The following is a 16,550-nucleotide window of genomic DNA, read 5'->3' on the forward strand; positions in this document are numbered from 1 at the left end:
TGTTAGTGTTCTTGCGGAAGAGAAGAAGTCCCGATTGCGATCGAGTCACACCAAAGTCGGCCAAAGAGGAATGCGGAAGAGAAGAAGTCTCGCTTATGATGGATATATTATGATTGGAGCAAACCGACCCGAGAAAGCGGAACAAGGAAGTATGGAATAGACCCGGGGCATAGTGGTTGGGCCCCGTGCTCGGCCCAAGGTGCCTCGGTCATGGTGAGCTCGGTCACAGGAGGTCGACTAATTATTAACTCGGGACAATCGCGTCGGAGTCGGCTCGCAATGTGTCTACTCTCTATCGTTATCGACTTATCACAACAAATAGAGTGGGGGACTCGTGATGGATATATTGGACCCGGAACGAACCGACCCGGAGAGACGGACCCGAGAAGTCTCGGCCCAGTCAAGTGGGTCGTGGCCCAGTCGGCCCAAGGCATCTCGGCCTTGGGCCGAGTCCGGCCACGAATGGGCTCGGTACACCCGAGCCCATCACCTTGGACTCGGCCCCTGCCGGGTCGGTCCATGGTGGACTCGGCTAGGCCGAGCTCGACACGTGCCCAGCTCGGCCATGCCGAGTCGGTCCGCCTTGGACCCGGTCCCGGAGGGGACGCGGTCAATGCGGACCGATCCAACTAACCCCGATCCTAGGGGTGCGGTTGGGGGGTTTGAGCTGATATAAAAGGACCCCCTCTTGTCCTAACAAGGGACCTGATCATTACACAACACAATAGATTCCTGAATTGCTATCTTCTAGCCTTATTGTCCTAATCAAGCCTTGTAATAGTTTATTAGCGATAATTAATACAATATACGGTCCCTGCGACCTTATTATATCTCTGCGTCGTATTATTTATTTCTTACGTATACTTATCCGGGTTTAATAATTCGGGCTACCCCGGGAAATTAAATCCATCAGTGACAATTGGACATAAACCATTGTCAATTTTTAATAATATATAATAATACTAATTATGATAATATAATATGTCAATATGATTGGAACGCACATTTTTCTATGATGGCTACAAATTTTCTAATTAATAAGGTCCTTTACCACCTTATTTTTATTCATCTCTTTATGTAGAGAAGGTACTATTATTTTTAAATTTATCGTCGTAAAATTTAATAGTGAAAATGTATGATTTTTTTCACCATACCTCTTTTTTTTCATCATGTTCTATGAGTATTGGAGAAAAAATATAAACCTAATTTTAACTTCTTATAGCATCTATAAGCTCGATCGTTCAATCATTTGGAAATAATACCATAATTTTATCTTTATTTTATCTTTAAGTACAATATTTTTTAAGTAAATGTCTTACAAGTCAATAGTAGTAACAATAATTGGAATCACTCTCTTTTGATGCCTCATGTGATCAACTCACCTTCACAAAGTTAATAATGTTGAGATTTATCAACTCATCAAATATAACCTTCCATTAATGCTTCTTGATGATTCAAGTGTTAGACTAAAATATCACATGCATCAAAGAATATGTGATCATAGGATCGACTAACCTCCAGCCATAGTTTCTGTTACGGTTGAGCGATCCGGACTGCTGCAGAGATAACGAGTATTTTGTCTCTCACTTTACTCAGCTCTCTCTAGATGGTGTATGAGGTATGTAATGTGAGCAGTGAGAGGACTAGTGACCTTATATAACCACTGGCCATCATTGTGGTTGATTGTCTTTAGGTCTCCTAAACCCTAACCAGACTCCTAATCATAATGGTAGTCTAGCTATTAGGTTATTAGTGTTGCACCACATATCAAATACTGAATATTATCATAACTTATCCTAATGTTATAATAATAGTAACGGATAAACGTTACATCAAGAACATCTATTAGCTTAGCTTCCTAGCAACTTGAATGAATATCTTAAGAAGTTGGCCATTCACTACTTCCATAGCATCAATCTTCTCATCTTTAAAAAATTGTTTGTATTGATCTGAGGAGAGCTAGTTTTGGCGTGGAACCGGAAAGGATGAATAGACTCTTTAAATATTTACTAAATTTTAAGCTATACTCTTGTGTATAGCTTGACTATTTAAAGTTTGTTTAGAAACAAATTAATTGTTTATACTTAATTAACTTAATAATTTTGTCAACTACCATGTAGTATGATGACATCTCGGTTATCATTTCAAATAGGTGGTTATAGCGACAGTGGGGGCTTAGATTCTTAATTTCTTTCATTATTTAGCATTTTCAACTAAAATGAGAAAAGTGAACACTGCACCACTCACCACTGGATAGTGAATCTCACTGCCGTTGACCCAACCCAGTCGCCGCCATATCCACCATCGCAACTTTCGCCTTCACTATGGTGTTTTTATTTGATCGGAACAAAGGTCAAGCTTGAGATTTGGGGATTGTATCACTCCCATGGTGAATTATCAACATCATCACTTTCAAGTTTGAAATAGGGTAGTTGAAGTTTAGGTTAAAAAAACTCCACTTCTTAATTTTGAAGAAGAAATAATACCATAGTATATAGTCTATTATAGAGTTAATACCCAATATAATCATCGACTATAGTGTTTTACTCAATTTAATCTTAAATGACTTTTTGTACTTTATTAACCTAAACTTCAACTACCCTATTTCAAACTTAAAAGTGATGATGTACAATAGAATTAATTTCACTTTTGGTCCCACGACTTTAGAGGATCTATCACTTTTGGTGCACAACTTTAAAAGTTTTCAATTTTGATGCCTAACTTTGTTGTTTTTATCAATTTTGGTCCTTTCAACCAAATTGATGACGAAATATTGCCGGATTTTATATTTTTAGGGGTAAAATTGTCATCCCAAGAAAACATCTTCAATATCTAAACAAAATCACTCTAAAATCATATCTATAGGTGTTTGATCGATGAGAATAATTGGGAAGACGGACAGAAACTAGACACAGATCTATGAGATTTATAGCATCGACGATTGCCAAACTCTTATATTTCTCTTAACATGATTTTTCTTTTGTTTAGATATTGAATATCTTTCCTTGGGATGACGATTTTGCCCCTAAAATGTAAAATCCGGCAATATTTCATAGTCAATTTGGTCGAAAGGACCAAAATTGATAAAAATAACAAAGTTAGACACCAAAATTGAAAAAATTTAAAGTTGTGCACCAAAAATAATAGAAACTCTAAAGTCGTGGGACCAAAAGTGAAATTAGTTCATGTACAATATAAATGGGTATTAACTCTATAATATGCTATATACTCTAGAATGTACAATATACTCGTCTAAGAAGTGGAGTTTTTTTTTTTTTTTTTTTTTTTTTTTGAAAAATTAAGAAGTGGAGTTGAAAGTCATAATACACATTCGATTAACTTTTTTTTTTAATTATATACTGGTATATTCATGAATGGCATACATGCTTGACTGGAATGTAGAAATTTCACGAGGATTTACCGTATCTTTTTTCTGTTGCAATTATAAGTAGTAATTACTAGAATGTTTGGCGTTGCCGGCATCCCGGCCACTGCATAGAGGACCTGAAGGTTTGTATGATGTTAGGGATACGCAGAGAACACCCGCCACCCGCTGGTTCTCAGGTTGATGATCGGGGAACAGAGGAGGGGTAGGTGGTGGTGGTCTCGACTTGGCCATGGTTTCCTATCCAGAGAGAGAGAAAGGGTAAAATAGAATAGGTTAATAGGCTCTAGTAATAGTTATTCTCCTTGTAAGGGGGATGAGCTATTCTCTGGAACATGTAAAAATGTTTATCAAACAAAGAAATAGGCCTATTACTAGGAATGATATGTCATTCCAGACCTATAATAAGCATCATTCATTTTAGTGTTCGTGAATCATTATGGGTGATAAGTGATAATGATACATTTAATTCCATTTAAAAGTATGAATTTTGATACAAATTAAAATTATGTTACCATTCTTAATTACCCATGAACCTTGTTGATTTCTCGATAGTATAATCTTGAGATAAAATTGATTAAATATTTTGATTTTGTTCTCAGAGTCAGGGGACTGGACTTGGCCTTTTTATCAGTCTTTATCCAACAATTTTCTAGTCACATGTTGTTGGACTTGATCCTTACCTTCCGCCAAACAATCCCCTTGTCGATCAATCGTTACAAAGTGGACTATGGTTCAATACGACGCTGTTACTATGAATTAATAACGTATCACGTTATAGATATATATATTGTTAAATGAACCTTTAGTAGAATTAAAACAATACTTTAGTATGTTAAATAATAATAATTATTATTTAACCATATTTAAGTTTCACTTATATAGGGTCAAATTCTTGTTATTCCGACAAAGCTCTGTTTGGAAGAGCTTATTTAAGAACTTATAACTTATTTTAAGCTACTAATAAGCTATAAATTCTGTTTGATAATGTTCCCAAAATAAGCTTGTAACTTAAAATAAGAGCTTATTTTGAAACGCAGGTAGCGTTTCAAACCTGCGTTTCAAAATAAACTAGTAGCTTCCTAACTTTTTTTCCATCTTTGTCTTTATTATTTTAAAGAAATAACATCATTTACCCTTCCCAATTAAAATTCTTTTTCTTCTCTTTTATCCGCAACTTTCACCGCAAATATTATTATTATTATTATTATTATTATTATTATTATTTTATTATTATTTTATTATTATTATTATTATTATTATTATTATTATTATTATTATTATTATTATTATTAGATGAAGGAGATTCACAACAATATTGTTATTTCATTATGGGATGCTAGATCATGATAATGCTAATAGTTTTATTTCAAAATGTTAATTTTTTTAAAAACAAAATATTAAATTTTATTGTAAACAAACTAATTTAAATTTTATGAAGATTTTGTCTTTTTTCATTTATCAACTTATCAAAAAACTAATTTTACCAAACACTTCAAGCACAGCTCTTCAGTTTTCAACTCCTAGCTTATAATTTTTCAACTTTCAGCTCCTTTTTAACTTTTAGCTACCCTTTCAACTAGGTTTGCCAAAGATAGCTAAAATCTCGACCTTAAAAGAGAAGAATATGCTAGCATGATAATACTAAGAATGCCTAATAATAGCTAGAATTTCTCAAATAATTGTCTAAGATTAGCTAGGTTACCGGGGTTTTAATGAACTTCAACATCACAACTGAAAAATAAAGCTTCCAGCCCAATACCATCAATTTTCATCATTTCTTGCTAATCCTACCTCTAGCCACAAGCCCAAATCAGTGGGTTTTCTGTCGTTTAAACAATATATATATATATATATATATATATATATATATATATATATATATATATATATATCTACTATCTACTATCTACTATACTAATAAGAGCCCAAGAGAGTTAGGCCTATAATGGGTAGAAAAAATGGCGGTCAAATTTTTTAATCAAATGAATGGCTCAGATTGATCAGATTTTAATTTTTCCTTAAGATTTCCTAATTTATCCTTAATGAATATGATTATCCGTTTTTTCCGTTAAATATTATATTTTCCGTTAACTTCTGTTAGTTCACCGTTAACTTACTCATTGATTTCAATAACAAAGGTCTTAGGTTCGAACCTCATCCCAATCAAAGTTGGCATAATTAGTACTCTATTTTACTCTTATTAAATTAAATAATAATGATAATAATAATAATTTAGTAGCTACAAAAAAATTATAATAATACATATGCATTTCTTTAATTTAGAATTATGTGTCAACAATGTCTTTATTTAAAAAAAAAAATATTCATTATCAATCAATTAAATAAGAGAAATAATTGCATTAGTTAGATTGTCTTTATTTTTCTCAAATATCAAAATTTTTTACATTCAAATTCATCAATTGATTATATTCGCTACATTGTCCCTACAATGTCTTTATTAAAAAAAAAAAATTATTCATTATCAATAAATTAATTAAGAGAAATAATTTTATTAGTTATATTGTCTTTATATTTTTTCAATGTAAAAATTCTTTACATTCAAATTCATCAATTGATTATATTCACTACATTGTCTATTATCTTTTTTGTGCACTATTATTTAATTAAATATCAAAGTTAAAATACAAAATAATGCTATATATTTATTTACCAAGTATTTTATTAATACCATAAAAAATTAAAAATTTATAATTAATAAAGTCAATCATATTAACTACTTTAGGGATTTGTTGACAAAGAGAGTATTCAAATCATACAACAAATTGAAGTGAAAATTACCTCGCAATGTCCTTGTTTGACAATCAGCAATTAGTGGTTAGCGTTAGCGAATTATGACCTTGTTTGGCAATTAGCGGTTAGCGGCTAGCGTTTGCGTATTGTATTAGTGGTTAGCAAATAGCGGATTATATTAGCGGGTTTGACCAGCAGATTGTATCAGCGGTTTGTAAAAAGATGTTAGGTAAAATTAGTTGTTTAGATTAGCGGTTAACATGTAAAATGATCAAAAGAGTATAATAATAATAATAATAATAATAATAATAATAATAATAATAATAATAATAATAATAATAATAATAATAATAATTTTTGAAATAATAATAATAATAATAAGGAAAAAAACACAAATGATGTGGGATCAAAATCCCACATCGAAAGTTTTAGAAAATAAATGGTGTTGAGCCCCCTTATAAAAGGAAGCTCAACGCCAATTAGTTTCTCTTGCCCATCCCACATCGGATGGGCAAGAGAAGAGAAGTCAGAGGCTTCTTATTTAAAGAAGCCTCAGGCTTCTTACGAAATAGTGTAATTTTTTTTTTTTTTTATAAAATAAAATGGAGGATGTTTTGGGGTAGGATTTTCCTTTCCCAAAACTCCAACCCCAAACAGCGTTTGGGATTTCAGTGGTTTGGAGCAAACTGCTGCTCCAAATCGCTGAGTAACCAAACATGATTTTTGGCGTTTTGATGGAAGTCCAAATGGTGGATCTGCTATTAATTAAACAATGCCTAGGTTTGACAATCAGCAGTTAACTCTTTAATATTAGTATATATTTAATATTTTATACCCTAATTTTTATTTGCTCGCCCTTATTTCCCGTATTTGATTTCGACCATACCTATACAATTATTTTATTGACAATTATAATCAATATTGACTATATTATCTTGTATTTGTAAACTTAGAATTGCCTATTTAAATACACAAATTTAACATTTAATTATCTATGCATGAACAATTTCAATATAATCTTGTCTTGATATACCTTAAAGTACTTATTTAAAAAAAAAAAAAATCATTGGGCATTATCCCAATCGCGCAATGCGCGTAAAAAACTAGTATATATATATATATATATATATATATATATATATATATATACACACAACTTTACCGACAAATTATGCTGTGCATTCGTATGCACCATGGTGCATACGGATGCAAAAACGACGTCGTTTTGCATCAAAACGTGCATCTTACTTTTTAAAAAAAAAATCAGTTTCGATTCCCAGCAACAACATTATGTTATTCATTTTTTTAGTTCATTCATTCTGGATTTTTAGTTATGAAATTCTGGATTTATAGTTATGCAATTCTTGATGTATAGTTATGCAATTCTGGAGGTGTAGTTATGACGTTATGGATGTGTAGTTATGCAATTCTGAATTTATAGTTATGAAGTTATGGATGTGTAGTTATGCAATTCTGTATGTATAGTTATGAAGTTATGGATGTGTAGTTATGCAATTCTGAATTTATAGTTATGAAATGATGGATGTATAGTTATGAAGTTATGGATGTGTAGTTATGCAATTCTGAATTTATAGTTATGAAATTATGGATGTGTAGTTATGTAATTCTGGATGCATAGTTATGAAATTATGGGTGTATAGTTATGCAATTCTGATTTTTTTTTTTTAAGTTAGACGTTAAAACGACATCATTTTTGCATCCGGATGCACATCATAACGCTCCAACTTTACCCGCTGTCATACGGTTCGTCTCCGACAGTGTTTTTTTTTTTTTTTTTTTTTTAAATTAATTATTTTATTTAAAATGATTTTAAAAATTATTTTTTAAATCCACAACCGCCACGTCAGCAAAGTTTAAGGTAAACAGGTCATTTTGGACCTAATTGTATTAATTTGTGTTGTTTAGGGACACAATTGTATTTTTTTTTTTTTTTTTTTTTTTTTTTTTAAGTTCAATGGCCTAATTGCACTTTGTGTGCAGCTGAGTGGCTACCCTTATTCCTATAAAAAAAATATATATATATATGTCTCTCCCACCATTACACATTGTTTATCAAATAAAATTACATCCAAATCCTCATCAGTAACGACAGTAAGTACAGTACAAGATAGCCTAAATGCAGCTGGAGTGTTATTATCATCTTATTTCCTAAATCCTAATCTGAAGGGAAGTAAATAAATAGAATCTGAAAGCCTTTAATTTGGAATAGCAGTTCAGAACAGTTAGCTATTTTATCTGTTCTCTTCTTCCACAAGAAGATTATGGTTTACCTTATTATGAAATCACATAATCTCAAGCTTCCCTCAAATTGGCATGTGCTGTTATGTTTTGAGATTAAGATACGTCTTTATAATTCCCATCATCTCACTCCCGGGAAAGCGTCCAAGACAACCTCTCACCGCTGCTATCTCATTGAACTCATTAACACAGTCCCCGCTAAAAGCCCGATGCTGCTTGCTTCTCTCACCGCCTTCTACTCCCACATCAAGAGCTAAATCTTCACCAGCTTTGATAGTTGGAAGGGGAAATGGGTCGAGCGAAGTTTCTAAAAGGACTGTCTCTCCCCCCACTGCACCCGCAAAGTCCTTCAAACTACACAATGCAAAAGGGACTGGTTCGAAGCTGTGGTCTCCATATTCAACAGGTGTAGAGTGGTCTCCGGTGACACAAATGAAGAACTGGAATTTCCCAGATGATTCTGCTGGCCATAGAAGTTTAGCCAACTGTCCAATTGCACGATCTACAGCTTCAAGTCCTTTAACTTTGAAAACACTTGCTTTATCATGACCTGCATCGTCAATAGCCTGCAAAGCCAAGAATGAAATATTTACCTCCTTCAATTATCCTACATGTAACATTAGATACATTATGTCAAGCAATGATTCATGTAATGCTTTTTTTTTTTTAACTTGTTCAGAAGGACAGCATAAAATTTATGGATTATGTTACAAACAATTAGAAGTATTCAACACCCATATGAATAAAGAGAAACATTTGAGAAGCATAGTGATCTACCTTAATATGAAGGAACCCAAAGTCATAGCCATCAGATCTACCAGGTTTATGCTCATCTTCTCCAGGTACAAAAATATTGGGGCAAGACTGCAGAGGAGCTGAGAGTGCATTAGCTATGGCAGTTGCTTTAGATGTTAATATTGTCCGGTAGTCCCCTGTTGCTCCAGGAGCTTCTAGAATATCAATCCCAAGTGATAAACCCAATCCAGCTATAATCTTGGTAGGAGCTACCATGCATGGCCAGAGCCCATGTATCTTTTCAAATTGAGGAACCTAGACAAATTAAACCAACCACCTGAGAATAAAAAAGTTCACAATCAGAAGCAAAATGATTCTTTTTTTTTTTTTTTATGCTCAAAGCACTGTCTGGTAGAAACTTGAAATCAGTGTGAGCATAAATTCTTTATGCATAGATGCATGCAAGAGACGAGAAGAGAGGAATCTACCTCAATTCGAATACCACAACCTCTTAAAAGGACAACATTGGCAATGTTCTTTCCTTCAGCAACCCGCTTTGCATTCAGTGGATGGGCAACAAGAATGCGTGATATCTCTTTAGACAGTTCATTAACAACTGCAGCTGTGTGCTTCGCCTCTTCTGTATCATCAAGAGCCTGGGCTTGTAAAAGAAGTCGATTGTCCTTCAATGGGTCTGTTCCTGATATATTTCCACTTAGCTTTGGTCCCTTTACTACCACACCACATCTATGCTCTGTGGCATACCTAAAATAAATAATCAGCATTAACTTCACTCCCTCATTCGAAAGATAAAGGAAATCTATACTTTAGAAGCAGCAGCAAGAAAAGGGTTAACCCCCTATTAAGAGTCTAAAAAGTATAAACATGAATATATTGTGTTCAAAGATTTAATTGGAACTTTTTAAAGTTCAACGGCCTAATTGATATTTCACTAATAGTTGGAGGGCCAATTTGATCACTTTCCCTTTAAAAAAAAAAAAAAAAGAAAAAGGATTTAGAACTTTTTAACTCCATAGACCAGTGACAAGCAAGGATCAAAGTTTTAGGTAAATGAAAGCATATGTACCTGACTCTAACTTCATATTCAGGAAAAGATGGAAGCTTCATTCCATCCAAAGCTGCACAGAGTATTGGCCCTTCTTCTTCAAAATGTCTATCAGCCCTCCTGCTGATAACTATTCCAGTGGCCTCATCAAGGGTTGCAAAGTTTGACTAGGATAACAAAGTTAGGTTTAGGGCAAGGTCATACAGTGTAAAAGGGAACAAGATCATATCCAACCTCCCTAGAATGAGTTGTAATTCAATACATTAAAAATGATAGGAAAAAAAAAAAAAAAAAAAAAGTCATCGGCACTGCCAAAGCTCCGTTTGTATGCAGAGACACCTGTTTATTGCTTTTCCTAGTGACCCATCTGATGTATAGCATACAAGAAGAGGGAGAAAGTAAAACTATATTAAATGACAGATTTCAATGTATGATGGATAAGATTGGAATATCCAATTAGTTACTCAAGAAGATGCATAGTTAGATATAGCACACACAAATATTTAAATGCAAAAAAAGGGCAATGGGTACCATATATACATACTTTAAATGCAATATCACCAGGTGACATTGCCAGTCCAGCACCCATAGACTCAAATGCACCTCGGCCCCGGTAATACACCCTGGGATTGTAACCCAACAATGACAGATGGGCAGTATCACTTCCACATCCAAGGCCTACTTCAACAGGATCCATTAGACCATTAACTCCAGCAGAAGCTATAGCATCCAAATTTGGTATCTCTGCTGCTTGCATAGGAGTCTGGTAACCAAATCTTGGCAGAGATACATCTCCCAAGCCATCAATAAGCACAAAGGCCACCCTTTTCTTTGGATGCTCTGAGTTACCCATCCTTAATTCAATAAGCCCCAGCAATTCTTCCCTCTCTAATTTAACAATTAAATAAAAAGCATCAAAATGGTAGCTCAGAAGTTTCAAAAAACATTTCATATATGCTACTTGGCATGTTTGAACAGTTTCCCCACTCAAAAGTTTCTTAAAAGCATAAAAAGTTACATATGTGATATATCAAGACAAATTGTTTCATGTATACATAGAACTGGGAATTTCTTCCGCTATTACCCAAAGCAAACCATAAATTACAAGAGATAACTTCATAAACTAATTCGACATGGGATGATAGTACCTGAAAGAGAATGTTGATTTGTAAACTAGTAAAGGGAGAAGATGAAAAGGAGTGAGTTTTAGGAGTTAGATTTTGAGAGCAGAATCTGCTTAGTTCTATCGAAGTGAGGATTTTGGGTTGCGTAGTTATTCCGAAAATAAAAACTTTACCGACAATTTTGAGAGCAGAATCTGTTTTTCCTCTTCACCTAAACCTCCGACAATTTTGAGTGATTTGAATTAAATGTAATGTTTTGAGTGATTTGAATTAAATGTTTTTTTGAATTGAATGTTTCCATTGATTTTTTTTTTCATCGTTGGAATAAAATGTTATGAGGCTTCAAATGATTGCTTCGAACCAAATAGGCAATCTCATTTTTTTGTTGTGTTTATGAAATGCTGCCATTGTGTAGATGGAATTAAAAAAGGACTAGTCCAGACCGTTTATATATATATATATATATATATATATATATATATATATATATATATATATTGGTACAATTGTTTTTATTTAATTAAATTTCAGCTTACTTCATCTATGTGGCTTGAATCAAATGATGTATGATTTGTTATTATGATTGTGGCATAATTTATGAGTAATTTTGGTATGATTACATAAATGTTAGAGAAAATGTAGTTTATGTAATTTTTGATTTATTTGTTCTCATGCTCTTGCAAATCAAGTTCGGGCCATTCACTTTGACTCCTAATTCCTAAATTTCCTAATATGTTAGTTGAAAAAAATATAAAAACATTTAGTCAAAGTTTATCTACTATGAAGACCAATATCAGATTGCTAGCAACATTTCTTTACTTCCTATGGTTTTGTTAATACTATTTGTATTTTTTTATTTAATAATTATCATAACGATTCTTGTATAATTATTGAAAAGATACAAATAAAAATATATGAATGGCATGAATAAAATTTGTAATCACTGATTGTTATGGCACGACAAGGAGTGCATCTTGGACCAATTGATCCGAGTGTGCTAACGTTTCAAATGCAACATCGTAGTAGATCAATTTGGACCGATCCTAACTACGATTATGAAGTGAAAGTTACCAGGTACGATACGGTAACAGTGTGCGATGCCTCACGCGATTCTCGAGTGTAAGAATATCTTCGTACTGTCGGATTTTACGATATTTCTCGTTTGACGTCCATTAAATTGGACCATGGGCTAATTATTGCCCTTCTTGAGCGATGGCAGCCGAAAGTGCATGCCTTTCATATGCTATTTGGTGAGGTTGGAATAACACTTCAAGATTTTGAAGTGTTATTTGGGCTGAAGGTGGACGGGTTGCCAGTATCGGGGGACGATACTCTTTATGAAGCAGATGAAATTGTGACAAATTGTCTGCAACTGCTTGGATTTCATTTGGCACCGCAATTCATGACTAAGACAATGATTAATGGCACTGTGGTTCCGGCGGTTGGCCAGTTAAACGAGCATAGCACACAAGAAGCTGTGATAAAAAACACGGCGTTTAATTTATCATTTATTAAATGGTTTTTTGTTTCCGGACACCAGCAAGATGTATTATAAAACATACTTGTTAGAGTATATTAGAAATTTTGACTTATGTGGACAATACAGCTTGGCCGTCGTACAGCTGGGATGCATAATTTGGACTGTCAGGGTATACCGGTAGTGTTTCAGGTGGACAGACATTTCACACCCCATCTAGTGCGGTTTATGATCCTACACAGCACGGTTCATCTTTTGAACCGTTTTAGGATATACATCATCACCAAGATCCTCGACCGTCGTACAACGTCAGTCCTACTGATCACCCGATCACGCAATTTCTAGGCGATGTTGGAAACGTATTTCCTTCAACTCAACAGTTGTTTGCACCTTTAGAATGAGATAATCAACTACTCCGAAGGTCAAGTAGAGTACGACGGCCCACTGGGTGTGGAACCGGTAGTCGACATACGTCATACGTCCTAGCTGTATTGTCCACATACGTCAAAATTTCTAATATACTCTAACAAATATGTTTTATAATACATCTTGCTGGTGTCCGGAAACAAAAAACCATTTAATAAATGATAAATTAAAAGCCGTGTTTCCAAAATCACAGCTTCTTGTGTGCTATGCTCGTTTAACTGGCCAACCGCCGAAACCACAGTGCCATTAATCCTTGTCTTAGTCATGAATTGCGGTGCCAAATGAATTCCAAGCAGTTGTAGGCAATTTGTCACAACTTCATCTGCTTCATAAAGAGTATCGTCCCCCGACACTGGCAACCCGTCTACCTTCAGCCCAAATAACACTTCAAGATCTTGAAGTGTTATTCCAACCTCACCAAATGGCATGCACTTCCGGCCGCCATCGCTCAAGAAGGGCAGTAATTAGCCCATGGTCCAATTTAATGGACGTCAAACGAGAAATACCGTAAAATCCAACAGTAGGGAGATACTCTTGCACTCAAGAATCACGTGAGGCATCACACATTGTTACCGTATCGTACCTGGCAACTTTCAATTCATAATCATAGTTAGGATCAGTCCAAATTGATCTACTACGATGTTGCATTTGAAACGTTAGCACACTCGGATCAATTGATCCAGGATGCAATCCTTGTCGTGCCATAACTATCCTGAATAACAATCAGTGATTACAAATTTTATTCATGTCATTCATATATTATTATTTGTATCTTTTCTATAATTATACAAGAATCGTTATGACAGTTATTAAATAAAAAAAATACAAATAGTATAACAAAATCATAGGAAGTAAGGGAAATGCTGCTTTAATTTTCTGCTAGTGGTAATAATATTCTAAAGTGATATTGGTCTTCGTAGTAGATAAACTTTGACTAAATGTTTTTATATTTTTTTTCAACTAACATATTAGGAAATTTAGAAATTAGGAGTCAAAGTGAATGGCCCGAACTTGATTTGCAAGAGCATCAAGAGAACAAATAAATCAAAAATTACATAATCATAAACTACATTTTCTCTAACATTTATGTAATCATACCAAAATTACTCATAAATTATGCCACAATCATAATAACAAATCATACATCATTTGATTCAAGCCACATAGATGAAGTAAGCTGAAATTTAATTAAATAAAAACAATTGTACCAAATATATATATATATATATATATATATATATATATATATAAACGGCTTGGACTAGTCCCTTTTTAATCTCATCTACACAATGGCAGCATTTCATAAACACAACAAGAAAATGAGATTGCCTGTTTGGTTCAGAGCAATCATTTGAAGCCTCATAACATTTTATTCCAACAACAATGAAAAAAAAATCAATGGAAACATTCAATTCAAATCAACAACGATGCAAAAAAACATTTAATTCAAATCACTCAAAACATTACATTCAAACTACCAAGGATGAAAATATACATAACCTTTTGATGCAAAAAAAATGTTTCTTCAGAAACAAAACAACCACCAAAAACCCTTGTGCTTCTGTTTGCCGTCACCACCGCCTACGCCGGCTGCCGTCGCCACCGCCGGCTGCAGTAACCACCGCGCACCGCCGCCTAACGCCAAGTGCCAACACTTGAAAACAATTTTAGAATGTGAGTTATTGTTCAAAGTTTTGGGACCACAAATCTTTGTTTTTGCTTTTCAATATTCAAATCTGGGTGTGACCATACAAGATCGTTTGAATGTAAAAAATTGGGTAGAAGGTAGAAGAGATGAAGAAATTCTGATGGTGAGGAGTGAATTTAACATTAGAGTTTACTTTTCAAATTAAATACCGTATGAATCAAATGAAGGGTGGGTCTCGTATTATACACTATACACATACCGTATTAAATTAAATATTTATCCCCCTAAACACACCGTATGTCACCAGCGGCGTATTGGGACTTCAATTAATAAATGCATTGCGGTAGGCCGTTTCTTCTAAAATAGGACTCCTCCAACACGGTTTTCCCTACTTGGAAACCCCTTTTCATGCAGCTACTTTCTCGTATCCACCTCCAAGATTCTGCACCCTCGACAAAATCACCCACAAAATTACTGCTCCTGACGTGGCAGGAACTAACCATTAAAAAATAGAAAAACGAGGACACCTCATACTTACGCAGACAATTGCTCGCCAAACCTCTTGAATCTCGTCCTTGAAAGAAGAAATCTCATAAATCTGAAAAGGGAAGTTCTATTTGCACCACCCTATTTACTATTTGCACCCACCTATTTAATAGGTCAAATAGATAGTGCAAATACCAAAGTAGGTAGTGCAAATAAATGTAGTCAAAGTAGGTGGTAACATTTATTATTTATTATTTTTTAACAATAAACATTAAAAAAAAAAATGATCGCCTTTTTTTTTTTTTAATTATTTGTGTAATTATTTTTAAAATTTTTATTTTCAATACATATGTTTTTAAATTTTATTTTCAATACTTGTTTTTTTTGTTCAATATAATTTTTTTAACTTTCTATTTTCAATACTTGTTTTTGTTTATGGTTTAATTTTTAAATTCAAAATAATGATTAATTTTGTTATTTTAATATTTTTTATAACTTAAATTTGTTGTATTCATTATTTTATCTTTTTTTATAGAGATATAATAAATAAAATTTGAATCGCTAAAAATTGTAAAAATATATTAACTTCACAATAAAAATAAAATAAAAAATAAATTCATTCAATTTCAATCTAATATAACATTTTCCCGAGTACAATTAGAGCGTACATGCTCATTGTAACTTTCAATCCTATTCATATATGGAGTCATCCATGCATTTGCACAATCATATCTAAAATAAGCCCATTGTGGAGCAATTGTAGGCATTGGGTACCCTCCTGTCAATGTTACCTTGACATAATGGTTATTATTAACATAACCAAGGGTTATTGCTACATGCTCGTACCAAGGTGGTGGGCTAGATCGAAGTGGTAAATATGTTGTACTGCCGGCCATACTCAAAACATGTAGTATCACATTGTATCGGGAAGCAATTAGTACACCCATCTCCGGCATAGTCATCCAGTGCTCAACTGGTGCACACCGATCTTGTGCAAAAAAATTCAACATGTTATAGGCATTATACCATCCTTGAGTTCCAAACATATCGGTATATTCCATTGTGTGAGACTCTAGTTCTTCGATTAAATTGGATCGAATTTTGAACCATTCATCCTCCTTAAAACCGAGACAGAGAGCTACGGCTCGAAATCCACAGTTTCCGTCAGATTTCACATCTTGCACTTGCAT

The 16,550-nt window shown here is 33.7% G+C and overlaps 1 protein-coding gene across 3 annotated transcripts; it reads right to left on the reverse strand.

Annotated features, from left to right (window-relative positions):
• Positions 1 to 8,184: 8,184 nt before the first annotated feature.
• LOC109191178 (probable 2,3-bisphosphoglycerate-independent phosphoglycerate mutase) lies at positions 8,185 to 15,423 on the reverse strand. 3 transcript variants are annotated; one of them, XM_019341764.1, is made up of 6 exons: positions 15,413 to 15,423; positions 10,744 to 11,087; positions 10,221 to 10,366; positions 9,622 to 9,898; positions 9,176 to 9,448; positions 8,185 to 8,964 (listed from the first exon to the last, which is right to left on the reverse strand). In XM_019341764.1, the coding sequence occupies exons 2-6, from the start codon at positions 11,050 to 11,052 to the stop codon at positions 8,482 to 8,484; spliced, it is 1,488 nt and encodes a 495-aa protein (XP_019197309.1). In that variant the 5' UTR covers positions 11,053 to 11,087; positions 15,413 to 15,423; the 3' UTR covers positions 8,185 to 8,481. The 3 variants fall into 3 exon arrangements, with proteins under 3 accessions (XP_019197309.1, XP_019197310.1, XP_019197308.1); XM_019341765.1 differs by lacking the exon at positions 15,413 to 15,423 and adding an exon at positions 11,348 to 11,536; XM_019341763.1 differs by lacking the exon at positions 15,413 to 15,423 and having other exon boundaries at positions 10,744 to 11,193.
• Between the last annotated feature and the right edge of the window lie 1,127 nt (positions 15,424 to 16,550).

This window comes from Ipomoea nil, unplaced genomic scaffold, assembly GCF_001879475.1.
Source record: "Ipomoea nil cultivar Tokyo-kokei standard unplaced genomic scaffold, Asagao_1.1 scaffold1617, whole genome shotgun sequence".
NCBI classification, from domain to species: Eukaryota; Viridiplantae; Streptophyta; class Magnoliopsida; order Solanales; family Convolvulaceae; genus Ipomoea; species Ipomoea nil.